The sequence below is a fragment of the Vulpes lagopus genome, chromosome 15 (genome assembly GCF_018345385.1).
Source record: "Vulpes lagopus strain Blue_001 chromosome 15, ASM1834538v1, whole genome shotgun sequence".
Classification (NCBI taxonomy): domain Eukaryota; kingdom Metazoa; phylum Chordata; class Mammalia; order Carnivora; family Canidae; genus Vulpes; species Vulpes lagopus.
Window position 1 is genome coordinate 17478040 of NC_054838.1, and position 24339 is coordinate 17502378.

Here is a 24339-nt window from a genome sequence, read left to right on the forward strand (position 1 = left end):
AGATACATTGGCAATTTGTGATTATATTGGGTTAAATTTTATAGATCTAAGAGTGTGCTTGGAAAATAAGCTAAAGAAATGAAAAGGGTTTGGCTCAGGATAACCTTCGGTGAGCAAAGATGTAATATCCAGCTTTCCTCCTGGATCCAATCTTTGGAAGCAGTGACTCCATTGGCTTCAGCAGAAAAAATACCATCCAAGTAGAGCTGGACTTGTAGCGAAGAACAGAACCTAATACTCTTCTCCCCTCCTGTTCACATTTCCAGTATTATTTCATAGAATAATTCTAGAGCTTAAAAAAATCATGATTCATTTATTAGAAATGCCTCTTTCCTCAGTTTATCCTCAAATAAATCATACAAATAAACATTAAGCTCACTGTAGTCACTTTTAGTGCATATTTTAGTTGCATATTTTAAGAAACAGATTAATTTTGGTACCTCTATTTAAATGGAATATTATGCAGCTATGAATTATGTGTTTTTAAAGAATGTTTAATGACATAAATGGAAACTATGGAAAATGATCTCGTAATATAATGCTAAGATGGAGAGGAGAGAGTGAGATTTTGTATATCTAATGCAACCCAACTTGTGTAAGAAAAAAGCGTGAGTAGGAGAAAAAGGAAACTCACCATGTGATTAGTAGTAGTTATATCTGGGTAGAGGGGTTGACTGGAGATCTTCATTTTTTTCCTTCTGCATTTTCCAAATTCTCCACAGTGAGCATTTATACTTCTTTTTGTCTATCTATCTATTTATTTATTTTAAAGATTATTTATTGGGTGAGGAGGGGCAAAGGGAGAAGGAAAGAGAATATCAAGTAGGCACCATGCTGAGTGTGGAGCTCAATATGGGGTTCGATCCCACAACCCTGAGATCATGACCTCATGATCAAGCCAAAATCAAATTCAGCCATTCGATCAACTGAGCCACCCAGGTACCCCAGCATTTATACTTTTAGATCAGAGGAAAAAAAGCCTTATTTATTTATTTATTTATAGATTTTATTTATTTATTCATGAGAGACACAGAGAGAGGAAGAGACATAGGCAGAGGGAAAAGCAGGCGCCCTGTGAGGAGCCTGATTCGGAACTTGATTGCAGGACCCTGGGATCATGGCCTGAGCCAAAGGCAGATGCTCAACCACTGAGTCACTCAGATACCCCAGAAAAGCATTACTTAAAAATAGACTTGGTCTTTAGTCTCCTTAATGGTATTATACTGTTAATTTCTCAGTATTGATAAATATACATGTTAATGTAAGATGTTAGCATTAGGGGAAACTTAAACAATATATGGGAATTCTCTGTTCTATTTAAGCAATTTTTCTGCAAATCTAAAATTATTATGGAATTAGAAGTTAGCTTTTTGAAAAAGGAAAGGAGAATTTTTCCCAGAGGATGGTGGGTGGGGATTAATTTGCTTCCTCCTTCCTTTGGCTCCTGCTGACCTATTGCTTTGAACATCTTTGTAATGTTGAAGAATATGATACAGATAATTCGTCCATTGAATAAAATAAGAGTTTAAACTGGAAGCAAGTTGGTTGTGTGGATGATACATGGAACTGCTCTTTGGTTCCAGTTAATGGTCATTAGTTAAAAGATCCACTGGAAGCCACAGGAGATAGAGGGGTGAGGGAGAGATGGCCAGAGTCTGGAATAGGGATGTGCAGAACCCTGCCTTACGCAACACTTCCTCCCACCCTAGATGCCTTCATGATATTGTTTGGTTCTCTAGATGTTTTGTGCTGTATATTGCTCCTGGTTATTTCAAAATGAGACATCACTGTTAATGTGTTTTCCAACTTCCCCTTCAGGCTGGAATTACTCCAAACTCAGTTTGCCTGAAAACAGGAGTTGGTTTCCTTTCTACTCCTGTGCTCCTTCCCTATTTGAAGCCTTAGTCCCTGCTTGGTACATCACAGTCCAGCTCTAAGGAAACCAACCTTGAGAACACAAGCACACCTTAGCAGACTGTCAGTTAGGAATGCAAGGCAACCCTGGTTCCTGTCTTCCACTTATGTGGCCAGCCAGTCAGAAACATCCAGCATTCATCCATGAAAATAATTTTCAAGAGCTAAATTGTTAAGTTATATAGGAGGCTCTTTGAAATTAAAATGTCATCGTGCTCCAAGCTGAGGCTTGCAACGTCTTGGCATCTGGAGTTAATCACTTAGTCCCTTGAGAGTTGTTTTAATGAAATGTTTACTGAGCTCTAGCGAATGTTCAACTGAGTGCTTTGCCAGGATCTGGCTTCCGATAATTTTGTTTCTTCATACAGAGAAGCACAGCTCAGTAAAAGAGAGCTTCCGCTACGCAAACCTTACATGCAGCTCCAGCAAGCAAGTCCCGGGAGCCCCTGGCCGCCCAAGCACCACTAAGGAAATGTTTATCACTGTTGAGTTTGAACTTGAAATTAACCAAAAGGAGGTGACAGGTTGGTTTGAAAACAGTCTTTGGTACCAGGCTTCTCACAGCTTGCTCCTTATTCTTTTGCCTTTCATCATTCTGGGGGGAAACAGTAGTGCAACCACTGAAGTATCTCCTGTTTTGTTTTGTTTTGTTTTTCACTCCCAAACTAAACTGAATTGGTTTGGAACCTCATGATTGTATCTGTTTCCTAAAAACTCAAAGATTCAACTTTGGCCAACAAATTTCTTTTAGAAACCAATGCTGCCCAGCCTGCGAGGTGCCCAGCCCTAGGTCTCCCCTCCATTCTGTCCACAGGGAACCGTGGGTGCTGGTGGGTCCTTTATGGGTCCGGACATCCTCCTGTGCTGCAGCCTGACCTCTTCCCCCACTGCTACCCCTCTTGTTTCGGTAGCTTCTTGTGACCTGAGTTGCACCATAAAGCGGACAGAGAAGCGGCTCCGGAAAGCTATCCGTGCGCTCCGGAAGGCAGCCAACAGGGAGCACTTTCACCTCCAGCTCTCAGGCATGGAACTTGAAGGGGAAAACAAGTCTCCCAGAACATCTGAACACCAACTGGAGTCCTGTGGAGTGGGCCAGAGCCACGCAGGAAACCAATGTGGTGAGTGACCTGCTGGGCCATTCTTGCTCACAGAGTTGTCATGAGCTCCATAAAGACTCGGGGTAACCAAAAGCATAGACCATTCTCCCTCTCTGGGTTCACTCCAGAGAATGCTGTGGTTACCCTCTCTCATTTGGGAATGACACATTGGGATTTGTTGTGCCTGCTGGACCAGGAGCTCCCTGGCACCTGGCACAGGGTCTGGTTGTGGTGGGCACTGAATAAATGTTTGCCAAATTGAGGGTTGGAAAGGAGGAAGTAGAGCAATGAGGAGAGGGAGTACTGACCTTCAAGAGTCTGAGGACGGTGGTCTTCAGAGCACTGTGGCCCTGGGTAGGGACAGACTATGGGCATGAGGCACCTATGAGGCTCCTGTACACCCCACTACCAGTTCCCCATCATCTCCCTCTGGCCTGGCTGACGGTGGTCATGAACCTCACCTGTCCATAGTTTTGTGCAGAGTCTGGGGGTGCCACCTGGCAGTCTTATGAGATCCTTGAGCTTCAGCCCGAGACTCCTAGTAGTGTCAGTTCCATACATGGTGTGTGTGTGTGTGTGTGTGTGTGTGTGTGTGTGTGTGTGTGTGTGTTTCAGAATTAAGTTTGAGACCTGGCATTTGAACAACACCAATTTATGAAGTTCTAGACAGAAGGAACCTGGGCAAGAGGTTCTAGGGTGGTCGGTCTTGAGATTTGTTTATTGGGTGAAATTGTTCTGGGCATTTATGGCAGATAATCACTTTATAGTCTCACTTTATGATCACGGTAATCACGGTAATGATTTATTGAGTTTTCATCTGACACAGTACAACATTAAGACGGTATCCGCTTTATCTCGCTTAACCTGAATGGTCATCTCATTAGGTTGGCATTATCATCTCTATGTAACAGATGAACAAACTGGAACTCAGAGAGCTAGGTTCTTTTGCTCTAGATCACATCAATGGGCTAACTCCAAAGCCTGTGCTCTGGTCCCAAGTAAGGTGAGTTTTGATAACCAGACTCATCCAGAATAAACTGATGTCCTTTTTCAAGCATCAGTAGGAGGCCCAGAAGTGAGGCTTGAGCTAAGGAGTGTTAAGGAGGCTTGAGCTTAAGCCAGTGTTTCTGAAGAAGCAAAGCTGAGCCCAGGGCACTCATTCCAGAGAATTGTCAGCAATAACCGACTACTTTCAGCCCAAATCTGTTACTTTGCCAAAATGTAGTAAAAATCAAGTGTAAAATCAAGTGTAATTGTCCACCAGGGGCTGGTTCTCAAATAGTCTTGACTTTTATTCTAGCTGACTCTCTTAAAAAGAAAAAAAAAGTTAGAAACAACCCAGCTGGTTGGTTTATTCTCATTTAAAATTATAAGAGTTCTGGTTTCTATACCAAAATGGTGACAAGCATTGGCTCTTGCTGCCCTACTTTATGGGGGGGAGTTGCAGAAACTGTCAGGGCCAGGCAGGCCAGGCCTCTCAGAGCTAGACTGCATCCCCTTCCCCATTTGCTCTCCTGGTAGGGAGAGGCCTCACAGGCTTGCCAGGGAGCCTTGGTGGCCAGTTGAGAAATTAGGCAGAACTAGAGTATTACCAATCCTACCATGACTGTGTTCCTGCAGAAAAGGGCCAAGAATGATTAGCAGGAGTTACTTAACAGAGGATGCCTCATGACCATGAGAGCTTATGAAAGACACTGTAGCTGTTGTGTGTGTAAATGTGTCCTGAGATGCTTGTCATGCTTAGTTAGGCTGGATTTGTTGCTGAGAGGCAATGTGTCTTGTCTCAAGAGCTCCCTCTAGCAATGGATGAATTTTGTAGCCCACACGGAACCAAATCAGATTCACCCCATCTGACAGCCATGTTGAGGATTTTACCATGTAGAGAAAATAGCACAAATAATTACCAGTGAAATTGCTTCCTCCTGCTGAATGGAGGAAGTGTGCACAAGGAGGGGTTGCATGTGTTAATTGGAAAGCCTTCTTCCCCATGAGACACACATGGTATGGGCTAGGGCCAGGGAACAAGTGAGTGTGTTGGGGGGCGGGGAGTGTGTCTTCTATTCCTTATATTCCTAGACTATTTGCTGGTCTTAGAACTTCATCAAGACCAAGTTTCCTGGTATTTCCTGAACTCTGAATGGTACAGACATTGGAGACATGCCTAGGATAGTTCTTTTTGGAAATTATTTGCAATGTTGTCCAAAAGGAGGCTCCGAAAGCATTTGGAGTCACTGAAAGGGCAGATGAGACCATTACACTTTTCCTTTAAAATTTTTTTTAAAGATTTTATTTGTTTATTCATGAGAGACACAAAGAGAGAGAGAGAGAGAGAGAGAGGCAGAGACATAGGCAGAGGGAGAAGCAGGCTTCCTATAGGATCCAGGATCATGCCCTGAGCTGAAGGCAGACGCTCAACCACTGAGTCACCCAGGCGTCCTGAGACTGGGAAGGTTTAATTCAACTTTCAACAGCAGTATCTTTCCTTTACAGCAGTTGAGAAAAATTAATTCAACTATTATATTTTGAGATACCATTCTGTGCCACTCTAAATTTGGATGGAGTAGTGAGAACATAATGAGTGAGGAACTAGCTCTTATAAGATTCACATTCTAACAGAAGGACATGGACAATTAACAAATAAAGACAAAAGGTAATTACAGAAGATAAGAATACAGAGAGGGACAGAGGGGAGGAAGGATTACTCTCCACAGGTGTTCAGGAAGGCTTTCAGAGCAGGTGACATTTGATTTAAGTGAGAAGGAGTTGGCCTTGATGGGGGCAGAGTATGTTCTGGCTGAGGAGGGATCAGCAGGTGCAAATGGCTTGAGGCAGGAATGAGCCAGGCATTTTCTTCTTAATTTTTTCAGAATTGAGAAATTATTTGCAACTGAGCAGGCAGAAATTTTCTTTTCTGTCTTAAATCATAGAAAATATGAAGTCTGTTAGCAATACAGACAAAATTAGATCAATACTTTTCACACAGACTTGGAAGGGTTGTGAGATGAAGCCCTGAGTTAGGCTCTGTGGTGGGCGTGGAACCTGCATAAGATTCTCTATCCTTCTCTCTCTGCATCTCCTCCCCTTTCTCTTTCCCTCTCTCTAAAAACAAAACAAAACAAAACCGCAATAAAACATAATTTAGTAAAATGTGGACATTAATTGAGCACTTATAGTGTGTTTAACACTGTGCTAAGCACTTTACATACATTATGTCATTTGATCCTCATCATAAGTCTATTTTGCATCATTTTTTTTTTTTTTTACAAATAAGGAAACTAAGGCATAGGGAGGTAAGGCATTTTCTCAGTGTCCACCCAGCAAGTAAATGGCAGTGCCAGAGTTCAGATCCAGATCTGTCTCAAGAGCCTATATTCTTAATTCTCTCAATGGGAATACTCTCACTTCTGGGTACAGCCTGTGCCATGTGATGATTATCTACCTCTGATAGTACTTGTATGGAGCACCCTCCATGGGCCAGCACTGCCATGGGTGCTGAGGAGGCCTGGATAAATAAGACCTCATCCCTCAAGTCACATTTGGTCCTCCCAGGGGAGAGTTAGAGAAGACCTCCCCAAAGAGAGGAAGTCTAATCTGAGTTTTGAAGGATGCACAGATGACACATAAAGGGGAGTATTCAGGCAGAGGAGTAGACTTGGGAATGAGACCGAGCAAGATGCATACAGAGGATGATTGACAACTCAGTATTACTAAATCTGGAGCACAAGGTAGGATGTGGTGGGTAGCAAGGCTGGTGGGAAAAGCACAGTAAGTCATGAGAGACCTTGAGTATACTGCTAAGGAGCCTTGGCTTTATATAAGTGACAAGGTGCCATTAGAGGGTTTAATCAGGCAATTAAGGTCATGCTTGTGTTCTAGAAAAATTTCTAGAAATATTTCTTTTATTAGATTGAGAGTCAGGACCAAAGGCAGAAAACCTAACTTGGAAGGTTTTGAATGCTTTGCATGAGAGATGTTGAGAACATGAAGATACTAGATGGACTAGAAAAGAAGCAATAGATTCTAGAAATATTTAGGAGGAACTGTGAGCAGCATTTGGTGATAAACTGGATTGGGGACTAAAAATAGGAAAGAGCTGGGGTGAGCTCAGAGGTTTTTGACGTGGCCTCTGATCGGTCCCTTGCTTACCACATGTCCCTCATCTAGCCCTGCCCTGCTTCATATGCAGGAGGCATGGAGAGAAGGCCTGCAGGTTTGGTTGAATGATTGGATGAATGTGATCACTGGGGAAGAAATAATCAGAAAAGATTTATAGGAAAAGCAGGGGGGGGAAATAGACTCTTGAGAGAGCCTGAGAAAGAAAGAAAACTCAGATGTAGAAAAGGAGACTAAAGATTGAGTTCTGAATCAAAGATACGATGAGGAGTGCAGGGTGGCAAGTCAAGGAGGCTTTGGAGTCAGGGAGGGGAGCAGTCAGAGAAGCACCTTAGAAAGGTGGATCTGGTGGCAGGCTGTGAGGGCTGAGGCAGGGAGGAACGGAGGCAAGGAAGGTCATTGGAAGGTTATTGCAGTAATCTAGATTAGAGATGGTGAGGATCAAAACACCCTGATGCTATAGGGATGGACATCAGCTAATGGACAAAAGGAACACAGCTGCAGGATGCTGCAGCTGGCTGCCTGATGAGGCAGGGAGGATTGAGGTCTGGAATAATAACTATGGGCTGGACTGCAGAGATGGTGCCTGGGAGAGCTGTGATGCTGTTCATAAAGAGCAAAGCCAGAGGAGTCAGAAGAACTGGGCAGGGGAGGGAAGAGAAGCATTCTCCTTGAGGAAGTGGAATTTGAGTTGCCACAAGACTTCCCAGGCAGTGATCTCCATGGGCTTCTAAGAGTCTAGGAAAATGATTTTATCTTATCATGTGCAGACCAACCCTCCTATCCTGTATCTGTCCACACATATGCTGACCTGCTTCCTGTTAAACTGAATAAACCTGGCCATGTTCCTACACCAAGGCCACCTCCTCCTCTTGGGCTCTGGAGTCCATTTGCTTTCCCCTTCTCAAGAACATTGCTCCTGTTGTTATCCCCACTGACCCCTCATCTCAGAATTCTTCCTGTTTACTAGGTCGTTTCCAACAGCACACAAACCTATCTCCTGTCTTAAAAGCCAAACAGACCCTCGTTTGACTTCACACTTCTTTCCAGATACTGCCTTCTTTTTCTGACCCCCTATAGAGCAAAATTCCTTAAAAGAGTTGTCTAAACTCCCTGTCTTTGCTTCCTCCCCTCCCATTTTTCTCTTCCAACCCCTACCAGTCTGGTTTCTGCTCCCAGACTCTCCACTGAAACTGCTTTTCCCAAAATTTCTAACTACCTCTTTATTGCCAAATCTAGTTGCCAACTCTTATTCAGATGACCACTCCCACCTACCAGAAACACTCTCTTCTCCTGGGTTTCAGACACCACACTCTTCTGGTTCTCCTCCTACCTCACTGGCTGCTCCCTTTTGATTTTCCGTGTTGGTTCTCCCCTAATTTTTGATCTCTAAACACCCCAGGGCTCAGTCCTTCACTCTCTTCTACCTGACCTTATTCATTGCCAGAGCTCTAAATACCACCATGTGATGGTGACTCTCAAACTCCTCTCTCCTCCAAAATAGTTCTGACCACTATTTTGAATTATGGACTTCTTTATCCCAGGATGTGTTGAATGTTCTTTATCGAGCATGCATGCATGCACATGCTTGCACGCACAGGCACGCGCACACACACACACAAAGTTAAATATTTTTGAATTCATGAGTGTTTACTTATTTTAAAAGCACATACTTGTTCTGTTGGCTAATATATGATGTACATCATAAAGGAATGAGATATAGATTAAATAGCAGTTTTAAAATAACTGGCTAGCATCTTTAGGTACCACATTTATAATCTGGCAAAGTTCATTGCTAACATTAGTGGTTGTAAATTCATTTTTCAAATAGTCTTTTTGTGAATTGCTAGTGTTTTGGCTCAACTCTTGTCAGATCTGATTTCTGTTTCTATGTCATACTGTTTGGCAAAGAGTAAAAGTTGTGTCTGCCTGACTCTTCCCTGGTGTTCACCCATTGTTGGTTGTACCTTCAGTCCAGGGTTTTCGCTGGATTGTTTGAAGTTGCTTTCTATTTTGTGCCAGTTGGTTTGGTTGAAACTCGAAAATATAATCAGGAAATTGATTCAACCAGGCAAACTGAAATTCTCAATGCATTGAAAGAAGCAAAGCAGTCAGTACTTTCCCACCCCATAGAGTTGTGGAATGCCATGTTCTTCTCTTTTCTTGGAGACCTTGTGTCTTCATGTGTGTCTACGACTCATGGAGATGCAGACAGACTGAGGCACCAATCTTAGACCATACACTGAACCAGTAACCCTTTCTTTGTTTCTCATTTTTAGGTAAAAGTTAATAGGCATAGATGTGAAGATGCTTTGCCCACACCCAGTGGATCATTTCATAAAGCCCTGCGGTGTCACATTCTACCTTGCAAACCACCAGTAAAACCAATGCCTTTTCAATATCGACACTTGTGTGGCCAACAGGCGTCTTAAACTCAGTGTGTCTATCTGCCTCCCTCCCTCCCTCCTAAGTAAAACCTGCTTCTCCCTCATCTCAGTAAATGGCACCTCTATTTACCTCATTGTTCAAATTGAAAATCTCACATTTTCTTGACCCCTGTCATTCTGTCATGCTCCTCATCCAGTTCGTTAGCAAATTCTACCTTCACATTATATTCTTACTCTAAGTAGATATGTCTTCCTTCACCATTACCACTCTATTCCAAACCACCAGCATCCTGGGCCCAGTCTGTTGTGACAGGCTCTGAATTGTTTTTCAGTCCTTGCATGCCTCGTGATCTCCACATAGCAGCCAGAATATCTATTAGAAACATAAGTCAGATCATGCCATTCCTCTATCAAATCCTCCAACATGCTTTGAGTAAGGTCTAATTTCCTTACGATGACCTTCAAGAACCTGCATCATCTAGCTCTTGCTTGCTTTTTAGGATTCCTTTCCTGTTACCCTGGCTCTTTTACTCTGTTCCTGCTGCATTGGCTTTTTTTTTTTTTTCTTTTGCTCTTAGGCAATGCCATTGCAAGGCCAGTTTGTTCATTTCAGTCTGATCTCAGCTCAGAGAGGAAAGCCTGGCTACTCTTCTGAGACTATATACACACAAACTCCACTCCCACCACTCTTTGTATTCCCTTTTTACTCTGTTTCGCTTTTCTTTATCATATTTACTTCTAGGTAGCATTCTGCTATATATTTATTTACTTACCCATTTATTGTGCATATTCTCCAGAATGAGAGTCCCCTAGGGCAGGGCCATGTCTGTCTTGTGTGCTATAGCTCCAGCTCCATTTAGAACAGAACTCAACACATAATCAGTGCTAAGTATTTTACTGAACTAATGTATTTTCACAGGGACAACAGGTGAAATCCTAAAGATAGCCACCAACATTAAGAGAAAAGAGGGCAAGGGGCAAATCTTTGGGGAAATATTGCAATTGAAGGCAAAAGAGGCACTTTAAGGGAAATGACGTCTCTCCCTGCCTCCCCCATTAACTAAGCATGAAGAGAGCATAGCATGCATTGGGAAACCCAGCCAGGAAGGCGTCAGCTGGACTCCGCTTTCCGCCCCAACTCTAAGAACACACACCAAAAACCTGGACAGTGTAACAGCTCAACCTCTGAGCCAAGGGGGTGCTCTCTCCTGTTATCCTGAAACACCCATTTAACAGGGTTTCAAACTGGGATCCCAAGGCCACGGTGTTGTCTTAGCCTCTGAGCTGTGACAAAGCAGCAGCTCCAGAACACCCTGGGAATCTGCGTGGGCTGCTTATGGCTTTCCTTCAGAAGTCAAAGCGTGACTCTTAAGAAAACAGACCCTAGAGAATGACCTCTTTTATTAGGTTCACCATCTTCGCCACAGAGAGACCATAGTGTTTGTCCATAGCCTGAAATACTCAAAGGCCATCGTGTTGAAAAGAGGGTGAGCCTTCAGGTCTCTTTGTTGCCATTAATCCTTGTCCCTGCTGGTCTCTCCCTTTTGCATCAGAAAAGCTTTCTTGTATTTTTTTTTTTCTTAAGAGAGGGAGAAAACAGCTGTGTGGGATTTGAGAATGGGATTTTAATGGTCACTGAAGACATACAAAAGCTCTGCTGTGATCCTGAAGTGTTCTGGGGGCAATTGACTCCTTTGTCTGGGGCAGCAAAACATGCTGGCTGCTCAAGGAGAAAAGAGAACCAACTGGAACATGCGATTGAGGTCTCTTCAGACCAAATCTTCAGCACATTTGCAAAAAAGTGGTTTTCAGGCATCTCTTCATGACATTCAGAATCACTCTTTGCTGTTGAGCTCATTTTTACCTTGTGAAAGAAATTAATTTGGAAGGTGCTTGGCAGGAATTATTTCTGTAGGTCTTTCTGGAAGGAAAATGGAAACTGTGAGTGACAATATGAGTTTGTTTATGTGAAGCAGGCCTTTCACTGGGAGAAAAAAGACCAGTGCCCTCCTTTCTGCAGTGACAAGGGGGCATATCTCAGCCCTTTGCTCAGTTGGGAAATTGCAACAGCTGTGGGACATTGTGAGGCTTCTCAAAATGTAACCTCAAAAAGGCTTTGGGGGATTTAAATAGTTCTATGGACGAGTGGACACCCAGAACAGCAGGAGCCCATCCTGTTATATTTTCCAACGAGAACCAGAGCCATTCTCATGCACCCATGAAGGGATCCATTTTCTGCCAGAGGAACTACAGCAGAACAGACCATGCTGATCTGACTCTAAGTTATGATTAAGGTGGCTTTGAAATCATTGCCATCATCTGGCACTTTCCCATTAGCGGAATGAATGTTACAAAAATGGAAATGGCTTGGCTAGAGGGGCTCCAGATGGCCTTGGTTTTATTTACTTTCTACCAGCCTTCACAACATCTGACTCCTTAGAGCCACGAAGAAGTTATTCTCTGCCTGCTGGCCTGCTGCTAGCCTTCAGACAGTCAGGTGGGACACAGGATAAAAAGTCATGAATTCCTAGTACATAATTCAGCCCAGCTTCTCATGGGAGATTAGCTGAAACCAGAGTCATCATGGAAACCACTATCAAGTGGGGCTGTGTTTAGAGACTAGGTCTGGAATTAGACTTTGTCTGCCACAGCTTTATGCATCGGGCCCATTAGAATGCTGTTTGTTGAGAAAGCAAGAGTTTGGTTCCCTTTTAATTTTTAAAAAATATGATAAAATTAAATTAAAATGATACACAAATATTATAAAAGACAATCCAAACAGTATTAAAAAGTATTAAAATTTAGATTTTAGAGTAGACTTTTGATTGAATTTAATTGTAGACCTAATATTTGAAATGTAGCATATGTAGCATATTTTGGCTTATGATTTAGAAAAAACCTTGTTTCGTTTTTTTTCAGATTATAAAGTGAATAATGAAAAGACATTTTTATTAATGGTAATAGAGGACTTTGTCATGTTTAACTCTAAAAGTATATATTCAGGGCAGCCCGGGTGGCTCAGTGGTTTAGCGACGCCTTCAGCCCAAGGTGTGATCCTGGGGACCTGGTATCCAGCCCCACATCAGGCTCCCTGCATGGAGCCTGCTTCTCCCTCTGCCTGTGTCTCTGCCTCTCTCTCTGTGTCTCTCATGAATAAATAAATAAAATCTTAAAAAAAAGTATATATGCAGATTGCATTTGTAGGAAAGCACGAAAATGGGTATTCCCCCTCACAGACATTGAAGAGATATAATAGCTAATATTATCATGTGATATTTTGTTTTCTATTTCTCAGCAGCTTAAGTATGAAAGAGAATGTGTTTATTCCAGTCAGACTCCTTTAACATCACGTAGAGAATCCTCGGCAGTCTTGAATTAAGATTCAGTCTGCACTTTTGCAAGAGCCCTTTCTCCCTCTTAAATTCAAAGCTCTTAATCTCACTGTAGGTGTATTTCACAGACTAGCTGTGGGACCTTGGCCAAATTATTTAATATCCTTAAGTCTGTTTCTGTAAAATGGAGTTAATAATAGCACCTAACTCCTTAGGGTTGTTTTCAGGGACAAATGAGATAAGGTATGAAAAGCTTTTGGCATGATGAACAGGAGATTGCAAGTATTCAGCAAATGTTCGCCATTAGAAAGGCTATTTTGATGGTTATGTTGATGTCTGAATATGATACTGAGAACCCACTTAAGCACATTTACTTTATATTCATATTCTAAAACAAGATATAAATCTACATTTAACTAACAACACCAGAAATATAGCCAGAAGCATTGTTTATTAATTTCCTTGTAGTTCATTCTTTCAGGAGACATTTACCATGGTTTACTTTTCATAACACATGAACTTTATTACAAACACAAAGCATGTTGTGTTGGAGAGCTTATTGGTAAGACTCTTGAGATTACCCTCCCTATAGCCACCAGAGGGTGAGCTTTTCAGAACCCAGCTCTGGTCATATTCCTCTCTTTTAATGGCTCCTCAACCTGAAGAATAAAACCCAAATGCCTAGCATTCAAGAATTTCTAAAGTCTATCCTAACCTTCCTTTCTTCCCTCTTCTCCTGTATGTTGTACGTGACCTTTTATGACCTGCCCCTTTTCCTTCTTGGGGAGATCCTATTCATCCTTTAAGGGTCCACACAAACGTGGCCTCCTCTAGGAAGCCTTTAGGGATGCCATCAGCCAGAATTAATATCACCCTCTTCTCTGTTCTTTCAGCACTGGGAGTATGTTCAATGAATGATTTTCACTTTATAACCCTTCCGACAGTCCTATGAAATAGGAGAAGTCATCAAGTGCTTGTGCTCAAAAATAATTAGGACCACTGTGATCCCTGCTTCTAAGGAGCTCGTGGTCTAGGGAGAGAGAACCCGTGAACACCTCTAACAGTGGGCAACATGGCAAGGGGTGTTCACAGAAAACCCAAAGGAGGTACACATTCTGTATTCAGGGCGTTTGTGTGGAGGAGTGTGGGATCAATGCCATCTATTTGCACCTATCACTCATATCATCCTTCCTTGGCTTCTGTCCCCTCACTGACCAGATCATTTCCCCCTTTGGCTAGTCAGTTGCAGGGCTGGGACATATTATGATGGAGTGCAAGAACGCTGCATTTTGTGTCCAAATGGAACCTTCCAAAATGAGGAAGGACAAATCACATGCGAACCTTGCCCAAGATCAGAAAATCCTGGAGCCCTGAAGACTCCAGAAGCTTGGAATGTATCGGAATGTGGAGGTAAGTGTTCCATCTTCCTCTTCTTATTCCTCTGGTCTCCAATATTACCTAGACAGAAGGCATAAGTAGCGTTTCAGTGCATATAGCACATACTACACCTTGGGCTTTCTACAGGCAGGGACCATATTATATTGGCTTCATCTTTGGCTTCAGTGCCAAAGACACATGCTGGGCTGATGCTCACTTGAATAAATAAATGAAAAGCTGATAGAATACATTGGCAGAAGAAAAGGTGGAAGGGTTGCTGTTGCATGCTTTACTCACTGTAAATAAATATACCTTGAGACCTTATTGATCTCCCAGTGTATGGGGATGGTCTGAAAGTGTTAAGTTGGAGAAAGTAGTTCTAATTATTTTTCCAGCTTTGGTCTCAAATTCATACCTTATTGATTTTTTTTTTACCTTATTGATTTTTAAAGAGTATCCATCTGGCTGTTTTGTCAGAACTCTGGGAAGAGTTTTTAATGTCCCTTATAAAATGTTAACTCTGGAGCCAAGCTTACTTGGGTTTTGTGGGCTTGTTTCCTATTTATTTTATTAGTAAATGTCTTCCTTTTATTAGATGGAAGAAGCGCCAAATTGATGCTCTGTGAGTTCAAATAGAAGGTGTGATCTAACACTGCAGTTTGTAGGTGATGTCCGTGGTGAAGAGCATGGGATGTCCTGTGGCCCCCATCTCTCCTCCCAGTGACCTCCAGAGCCAGCTTTAGCCCCCACCTAAATGACTCCAGGCTCAACTACAGGACCTTTCAAAAGGTTTAAAAGTCATAGGGTGCCTGGGTGGCTCAGTCAGTTGCATCCAACTCTTGATTTTGGCTCAGGTCATGACCTCAGGGTCGTGAGATGGAACCCCATGGAGGGCTCCACACTCAGCAGGAAGTCTGCTTGAGATTTTCTCTCTCCCTCAGCTTCTGCCCCTCTCCTCCCCTCAAACCAACTACAGTGTTGATAAGGAGGCACTTTGGGACATCTGTTTACACTATGTGACCTTATTAAGATATCTTTATAGTAAGAATAATACTAGTAATAATAGCAATTGCTAACACTTATTAAATACTTAACCTATGCCAGGCATCATGCAAGGTGTATTACATGAATTATTATTATGGTTTTTGTATCACTACAACAACTTTGTGAGGTTAAAGTGAATGGTTGAAGGTCATACAGCCAAAGAGTGGAGGATTTGAATCAGAACATAGGTCTGACAGACTCCAGACTCTTCCTTTGAATGTGTGTTCACTAAATGCCATTATATCTATAACCTATGGCTAATAAGAAGACCATGAAATTTAATAGGGGAGAGATGATCAGCAGTACAAGAGACACAGCTTTTCATAACATCTTGGCAGTGACAAGCTAATTCCTAAGAATCGTGTGCTCTTAGAAATCTTTTTGTTTATGGCTGTGCTTCTTGTCATAAATTTAAAAAATGATCAAGTAGGGTGTTTAAAGTAAAAGGTCCCTCTATCAATATGGATTAGATTGGTTGGATTTAGTAGAAGGAGGCCAGGACACACTTTAGTGACTTAGTAAACCTAATTGCTAAAACAGGGAGACTCTTTCATGACCAGAAGAGTCTTTATATCACTAGGATGTAATCAGCTGGGTGAGGGTATACTTCTGGGTTGAATTGATGCCAGAGCAGAGAACCCTCCCTGGGGAGGGTGCTGGCTGTGCACTGTGTAGTCCTAAACCTTAAGCAAACTCAGGCCTGGTCCATTCTTTGGAAGCAGTTGACCCTTGGCTCCTTGGTCTCTGTCTTTGCACTGTGCTCTGTAGCCCTGTGTGTAAACATCAGGCGCTCACATGCCACCTTCTCAGGGTCAGTGGCAGGGCAGGGCAGGGCTTTTCTCACTGAGGTGGGAGCTCAGATCAGCACAGGGTGACAGGTCTGACCAAATTCTGAGCTCATCTACAGAGAGATGGGAAAGTGTCCGCCCAAGGGACACAGGGGACCTTGCTCACTTGGGGTCATTGGTTTCCCCAGGTCTTTGCCAACCTGGTGAATATTCTGCAGATGGTTTTGCACCCTGCCAGCTCTGCGCCCTGGGCACATTCCAGCCTGAGGCTGGCCGTACTTCCTGCTTCCCCTGTGGAGGAGGGCTCCCCACCAAACACCTGGGAGCCACTTCCTTCCAGGACTGTGAGACCAGAGGTGAGGACTTGGCAGCTTGCCTTTTTCCAGAACTCAATTTCCCTTTTGAGTACCATGGGAGTCTGGTCAAGCTCCGATCAAGCCCAGTCCAGAGATGCCCTGTGTGATTCCAGTGGCTGGGAGATCAGGTCCCAGCTCCATCCACTCCTGCAGGATGTGCAGGGAGCATGGGAACTCTCTAGACGTGGTCTCCCTCAACCACCCGGACCCCTTTCAAACAGGGTTGACCAGTCTAGGAGAGGTTCTTGGCTCCTTCTTTTCAGTCTTCCTTCATCCCAGCACCCTTCCCTGGAGCTCCCCTCCCATACAGGTCCTACCTGTCCCCAGAGCCCGACTGCTGCTTCTCCCAGGGCCCCAACCCTGGGCCTGGCATCAGTTTGACATCCTCAGAGCTGACAAGTGCTCCCTGCATGAAAACTCAGCTGTGCTCATCTATGCCAGACTCTGCACATGCTGTAAACTCTTTGAAGCTACACCCATACTTTGTTCCCTTTGTATTTTTCTCAGTGTCATGAGTCATAAGTCCCACCCAAGCTGGCTATTTAGGGAATTAAGTGTTGATTAGCCCCAGATAAGTAGAAAAGCAGTACTTTGTTTGGGTATACAAATTTATTGCATGGACTGTGAAAACTTTTATGTGACTGATAAATACAGTTTGCTTTGTTTTTTTTGTTTTGTTTTGTTTTGGTTTTTTTTGCTTCATTCTTCCCCCCATCCCCACCCCACAGTTCAATGTTCACCTGGACATTTCTACAACACCACCACTCACCGATGTATCCGTTGCCCAGCAGGAACATATCAGCCTGAATTTGGAAAAAATAACTGTGTTTCTTGCCCAGGAAATACTACCACTGACTTTGATGGCTCCACAAACATAACCCAGTGTAAAGGTGGGTCTCTTTCACAGTCTTGACCCAGAGGAAAGTGCCTGGGTCCACCTGGGGCCAGGAGGTTGGGGCAGGGGTCCCAAGCCCATTGAGAACTATGAGGAAGCTATTACCCAGCTCCGAGTGCTGCAGGTTGGTGCTGAAGGAGAGCCAGGCTTGACTCCCAAGTACTCCCCTGTGCTGATCCTGGCTACTCCTCCAGGCGTCTCGACAGGATATACTTGCTGACATTTCCTCTGAGCTGCAGAATTTCAGTTCAGCAAACACTGTTTGAGGACCTGTTACATTCTAGACATGGCAAGCAGAAGTCCCTGGCCCTGCAGGCAGCACAGGCTGTAGGATTGCAGAGGAGAGGGCAATTCATTCTGTCTAGTGAGATGAGGAAAGGCTTCTGGAGGGCACAGGAAGGTTTTGGTGGAGAGAAAGGGGGAGATTGGGAGAAAGAGCTTTATACCCAAAACAACAGCTGTGAGGAAGTACAGACTCAGAAGAGTGAAAGAAGAGAAGAGACCCCTGGACCTGGATCATGGAATGTCTCAGGAGAATCTGAGGCAGATCAGGAAGGGAAGCCTTGAATGCCACACAGTGGAGTTCAATTTGTATTCTATAGGAATGGGGAAGCAAATCATTCAAAGACTTGCTGCATGCTTGGGCCAATTGGTTGCTTTTTAATCACTATGTAAAATTCTCCAGTAAAGGTCAGAAGTAAATCTCTGCTGATCTATTATCAGTAAGACAGCAGGTGTAGGGGAGCAAGGAGATCTCCCCAAACTGGAGGAATTTGGGATTGAAGTTCACAGTGTTATAATTCTTCCCTATACCCAGATGCAATCTGTTTCTTTGTCCCCCCATCCCTGGCCTTTGGTTGGCCCTTAGGAGCCACATGGCACAGATTCTCAGGTAGCCCCTCAAGCTTGAAGGCAGTTTTCTCAACTCATGGCTCTCCCCAGTCGACCCCCTTCCAAGGAGAAAAGCCTCTATATTTTTTTCTAATGGAAATAATAATTCCCAGTTATAATTAAAGAGGAAAAAGTCTCTTCAACATCCCCTCTTGCACATATTCACCTGACAGTTTTAGACAGTAAGCCCCTCTCTTGAGGGCAAGGACTGTGTCTTTCTCATTTCTGAACCCCCAGAGCTTTTGCTAACATTTTTTGGATGAATGGAGATTCAATGAATGAAGATATGGCTAAACTGGTTTTGTGTGTGTGTGTGTGTGTGTGTGTGTGTGTGTGTGTGACACTCCTTGCCCTTGATGTCAGAGGTGAATATCCAGCATGCCCCATATTGGCTGATACCTAATTGGAATTCTCTTCCACACCAAAAATAAAATGTGCTCTTGACCAGAAAGAAAAGAGAAAGACTATGGCTATCATGAATTCATATAAGGTCTCTAGGAAAAGGTCAAATATCCTCTAATTAGCAGTAAGCTCTATTCTTCCTATTTTGACAGACCTAGAAGTTCTGTGTCATGGGTTCCCCTTGCACTTAGACTTTGTAAACAAAATATTGAATACTAAAGTTGTCCTTTGTTTCACAAATGCCTGCTCAAGATCACCTACAAGTTAGTGAGAAAATGGTAACTCAGAGGGGAACTCAGTATGGTGAGCTCTGTGTGGGGGGTTAGTGTAGTTGGGCTCCCACGGAGAGGGGGAGGACTAGACTTTACAGGGCACAGGGCACACTAATTCCTGGGATGGTGCCATCTGCACACCTCATGCCTTGATGGCAATAGGGCTGCAGCAGTTTTCATCAACTGAGCTGCCCATCGTCATGACACAGTGACAACAGTGTTGTGCCTTCATAACTCATGGCATTTCCCTTTCCAGACAGAAGATGTGGAGGAGAGCTGGGAGATTTTACTGGATACATTGAATCCCCAAACTACCCAGGCAATTACCCAGCCAACACCGAGTGTACATGGACCATCAACCCACCACCCAAGCGCCGAATCTTGATCGTGGTCCCTGAGATCTTCCTGCCCATAGAAGATGACTGTGGAGACTACCTGGTGATGCGGAAAACCTGTGCGTCCCCTCCCTCTGTCCCCCTCCCTTTCTAAGGCTAGTGGAGAAGCCTGCTGGCATGCTCCCCAGCTTTAAGTGTGAGCAGCACACCTAGGGTGTCCCCTCTATATTAGAACAGAGATGGGACATAAGTTTATAGCATTTGCCAAGAAACAAAATTTAGACAAAAGCCCACCTTGAGGCCTCTTGGTGAACCCCAGAGGTAGTGATTCTGCAGGTCAGTCTTCCCCTCTAGGCTCACTGCGGACCCTCTTCTACAACATCATGGAGCCAATGAAGCTCATAGAGGGCTGGCCCCACACACTTGCTTCACCATGGGAAGCCACTTGTGGCTTGGGGACTGACTAAGGTAAAGGTCATAGTCCAGCCAGGAGGGACCCCCCCTCCCATCTTGGCATATGACCCAGTGTCCATTGAGAGACACTACCATCAACACAACTTCAAGGCAGTATATTGACTGGGCCCAGCAGCCAGACTGCTTAGATCTGAACCCAGTTTCACCTCTTGTTGGTTCTGTGAACCATACATTCTGGATTTTTCTGTGACTTAGTTTCCTTTTTTGTTAAAATGGGGATAGTATAGTTCTTACCTCATAGAGTCATCATGAGGAATAACTGAGTTCATATTCATAAAGCACTTAGAATAATGACACATGGAGCCACCATGTGTTTGCCACTCTTATTAGTGGTTACAGTGTCTCAAGTCAGGTATAGGTTTGAATCCTGACTTATCCACATACTGACTTTGTGACACAACCTCTGTAAATGAGTTAACAACTGCACCAACTTCCTATGGTTTTCGGAGGGGTAACGAGGTAAAGTCCATAAAGTGTGCCCTGCCCTGCCCTGCCTGGTCAGAAGAAGCAGGGATCTGTGATGATTATTGCTGGCCTCTGGACTTGGAGGCCTCAGCTCAGCTCCTGCAGTGGGCACTGGGGCCTAGGCTGCTGCTGTTTGCCTAGCCCTGGGCCTTTCAATTCTCTGAGGGAATCCAGTCACCAGCTGAGTCTACTCAGTTTCCAGGACTTTGGCCCCCTATGGTGACAAAACTGGGCCTGAGGAGCTCTTGATCATGACTTGTTTTATGGCGCATTTGAAAAAATGAGTGTTATTGTTTGGCTGCTCAGGATGAGTCTTGAAGACCACCTCCCCCCCACCTTCCCTTGGCAGCTTCATCTAATTCTGTGACAACATATGAAACCTGCCAGACATACGAACGCCCCATCGCCTTCACCTCCAGATCAAAGAAGCTGTGGATTCAGTTTAAGTCCAATGAAGGGAACAGTGCCAGAGGCTTCCAGGTCCCTTATGTGACTTATGATGGTAAGCACTGTGAAGCTCAGGCCGCACCACACCCAAGGAGCTTCTTTGCTTTCAATCACACCAACTTCTGGGCCAGCTGGTGGATTGCTGACAAGCACACATGCTCAGAAAGGCAGGTGGGATAAGGAGAAAGGACACTGCTGACTCACAAGTGCCAAATTTTAAACAGGCGTCTGGGGACACTAGCTGCAGGGATGAAAACATGTTTCAGAAAATAAATAAAAATGAGCATAGCTTGGTGGGTGAGAACATGGGCCAGCCCTGGCCTCATCTTTTCAGTGACATTGTGTAAGTTATTCACCATCTCTAAGCCTCATTTCCTTTCCTTTTTTTTTTTTTTTTACATTTAAAATTTTTTTAATTTAATTAATTAACATATACTGTATTATTAGTTTCAGAGGTAGAGTTCAGTGATTCATCAGTTGCATATAACACCCAGTGCTCATTACATCAAGTGCCCTCCTTAATGCCCATCACCCAGTTATCCCATCTGCCCATCTACTACCCCTCTAGCAACCCTCAGTTTGTTTCCTGGAGTTAAGAGTCACTTATAGTTTTTCTCCCTTTCTGGTTTTGTCTTGCTTATTTTTTCCTCCCTTCCCCTACGATCCTCTGTTTTGTTTCTTAAATTCCATATATGAGTGAGATCGTATCATTGTTTTTCTTTAACTTATTTCACTTATTGTACTTAGTACAATAAGTGAAATAAGTTCCTCTAGTTCTATCCATGTCATTGCAAATGGCAAGATTTCAATTTTTTTGATGCCTGAGTAGTAGTCCATTATATATATATATATACCATATCTTCTTTATCTATTCATCTGTGGATGGACATCTGGGCTCTTTCCATATTTTGGCTATTGTGGACATTGCCACTATAAACATTGGGGTGCAGGTGCCCCTTCAGATCTCTACGTTTGTATCTGGGTAAATACCTAGTAGTGCAGTTGCTGGGTCAAAAGGTAGCTCTATTTTTAATTTTTTCAGGAATTTCCATACTGTTTTCTAGAGTGCCTTCACCATCTAAGCCTCATTTTCTTAATGTGTAAATAAGGAAAATCATTAGAGCTAATGTGAGAGTTAAATGGGATAGTCCATAAAGGACTTGGTGCAGTGCCTGGCACATAGTAAATGCTCAGTCAATGCTAGCTAATTATCATTGTGGCTTTTATTATATGGAATCCTGAGGAGGGAGGAGAAAGACTCAATCTCTGGTCTTATCTCTGCTACTAATTTGCTGTGTGGTTTTAGAAAAATCAGATGACTTCTCTGGTTTTATTTTCTTATTGTTAAGTAAAGGGGTGGTCCATGTGAGTGATGGTCCCTAAGTCCCAGTGATGGGACTCTGTTGACAAACATTGACTTGGAATACAAAATGAACTGGACCTTGTCCTGGAAGACCTCATAATCCAGTGGGGGGACAAGTCATCTGTTCATTCACAAATTTATTAATTCATCTTATCTGTCTATCCCAACGAATACTTAGTGAGCATCTCCTGTGCCAGGCATTGGGCAAGCTGCTAGAGACCACATGGTTAGTAATGAAACACAACTCCTAGATGCTGTAATGTGGCAGGTACAAAGCTCTGTGTGAGGACAGAAGAACAGGTACCAGTTAATCCTTCATGGTATGGCAAAATCTCAAGAAATTTCAGTCCTCAAAGAACATGAGTTTATATATATATATATATATATATATATATATATATATATATATATGAAAGAAAAACATTAGGAAGAAAAAATGATATAGGCCACATGATAGAGTACCTGACATGGGTGGTGATTATAGCCTGATTGGGTGAGTGGGTAGGGTGCCTGGGGCTTAGCAGTGAGAGATGAGAATAGAAGTGTGTGGAGTTTGGTGGTGAAGAGCCTTGAGTAACAGACTCAGAAGAGTGTTCCTAATCTCACAGGGAGCCATTGACCATAGTAGGTTTTTAGGCAGAGAAGGGCCAAAAGTAGATGTTTTGGAAAGAAAATATTCTATGGATTTTGTAAAAGCGTTTCACATAGTTTATTTCTCACATGTTACAAAAGCCAGGATTATCATCTCTGTGCCTGAAACCATGTCAAAGCTCTAAGGCAAGGACTCTTAGGATCAGACTACTAGGTGGACAGCAATGTCTCCCCCCTGGCTCTGCTGTGAGAGACAGAGCACCTCAACTGTCTGAGAGAAGACAACCAACAACTTCCCCTATCTGGAATCAGTGAAGGAACCAAAAAAGACATGGAGACTCCAGAATAAATATCACTTAAGCTCACACATTTTATGCTGGCTGTCCTCACTCTTCCTTTGTAACACAAGAAAACATCTTGATTTTTCTTTTCATTTTCTCAAAGAGTTGTAGCTTGAGCCAGGGAAATTACACATAACTCAAGTTAAGTCCTTGAGAATGTATCTTACACATGTCACAGAAGAAAATAATTGAAAATTGATGCTTTAATGATACAGAAAATTTTCAGGTCTTTACTCAAAGCTTATTCAACCTTTATTTATTATTTTTAAATTTATTTTTGAAATATTTTATTTATTTATTGATGAGAGACATAGAGAGAGAGAGAGAGAGAGAGGCAGAGACATAGGTAGAGGGAGAAGCAGGCTCCATGCAGGGAGCCTGATGTGGGACGCGATCCCGGGTCTCCAGGATCTTGCCCTGGGCTGAAGGTGGCGCTAAACCACTGAGCCACCAGGGCTGCCTTCAATCTTTTTAAAAAACAAACATATATTTCAGACAAGTATGATACCTGGTTTCTAAGTTTGGAAGAATAGAAATCACATTTAGAACGGGTAGGTACTAGGGTGCATGGGGGCTCAGTTGGTTAAGCAGCTGACTCTTGATTTTGGCTCAGATCATGATCTCAGGGGCCTGGGATCAAGCTTAGCTCCTTGCTTAGTGGGGAGTCTGCTTGAGGATTCTGTTTCCCTCTCCCTCTGCTCCTCCCTACACCCCACTTATGCTTGCTCGCTCTCTCTCTCAAATCTTTTTTAAAAAGAAAGGGTGCAGGTGAAGCTGCTACAGACTGGCTCACTTACCACTGGACGATGGGGAGAGTTGTAGTCATGCCTAACATATACTGAGTACGCGTACTGAGTACCAGGCATGTGCTAAGTGCCTTTACACGGCACATTCCTCACAATTGCCCATGAAGTACACATGATAATTTGCTGATTCTACAGACAAGGCCACTCAGGCTTAGAGATTAACTTAGACACCTGACCTGAGGTCACAAGAGGACAACATTGCAGAGGTCTCCACAACTCCAGGGCCTGAGTTCTTACCTACAACACTTTTCTCATGACAGTTGTAGCAAGTGACAAAACAGAACAGTTCTTAATAGTGGAGGGAATAGTTTTCAAAGACAGCAGTCTGAAAGCATTTGGTGTAGCAGCAAACAGCTCTTTAGTTCTCTCTTACACCAGAACACAGCACAACAACTGGTGTTCTTAGTGGTGAACACCCATCATCCAAAGGAGCTAGTGTTCTAAGGAAGACACTCTGCAGCAGAGGAATTCAAGATAAACAATAAGTACCCTTACTCAGATTTTATATTCCTTAAACTAAAAGAATAAGAAGGAAGATACCACATGAATAGAGTACCAGTGAGGTTGTATGTACATGTTTTAAATTAGTAATTATAAGAACTATACGACAGTTAATAAATAGCTAATGAATTTCCCTGTACCATCACTT

General features: G+C 43.2%; 1 protein-coding gene across 11 annotated transcripts in view; it reads left to right on the forward strand.

Annotated features, from left to right (window-relative positions):
• The window catches only part of SCUBE2 (signal peptide, CUB domain and EGF like domain containing 2), a 68625-nt gene that overhangs the window by 40796 nt on the left and 3490 nt on the right, over positions 1–24339 (forward strand). For 9 of the 11 annotated variants that reach the window (XR_005983939.1, XM_041730400.1, XM_041730401.1 and 6 more), the window contains 7 exons: positions 2283–2438; positions 2826–3032; positions 14083–14253; positions 16241–16408; positions 17137–17298; positions 19125–19322; positions 20492–20644. Coding sequence is in view for 10 of the 11 variants with exons in the window: in XM_041730400.1 (XP_041586334.1) it covers positions 2283–2438; positions 2826–3032; positions 14083–14253; positions 16241–16408; positions 17137–17298; positions 19125–19322; positions 20492–20644 (1215 nt within the window). In the remaining variant the exon portion in view is untranslated. The remainder of the gene's footprint in view (positions 1–2282; positions 2439–2825; positions 3033–14082; positions 14254–16240; positions 16409–17136; positions 17299–19124; positions 19323–20491; positions 20645–24339) is intronic. The other 2 variants (XM_041730404.1, XM_041730405.1) reach the window with 1 other exon arrangement.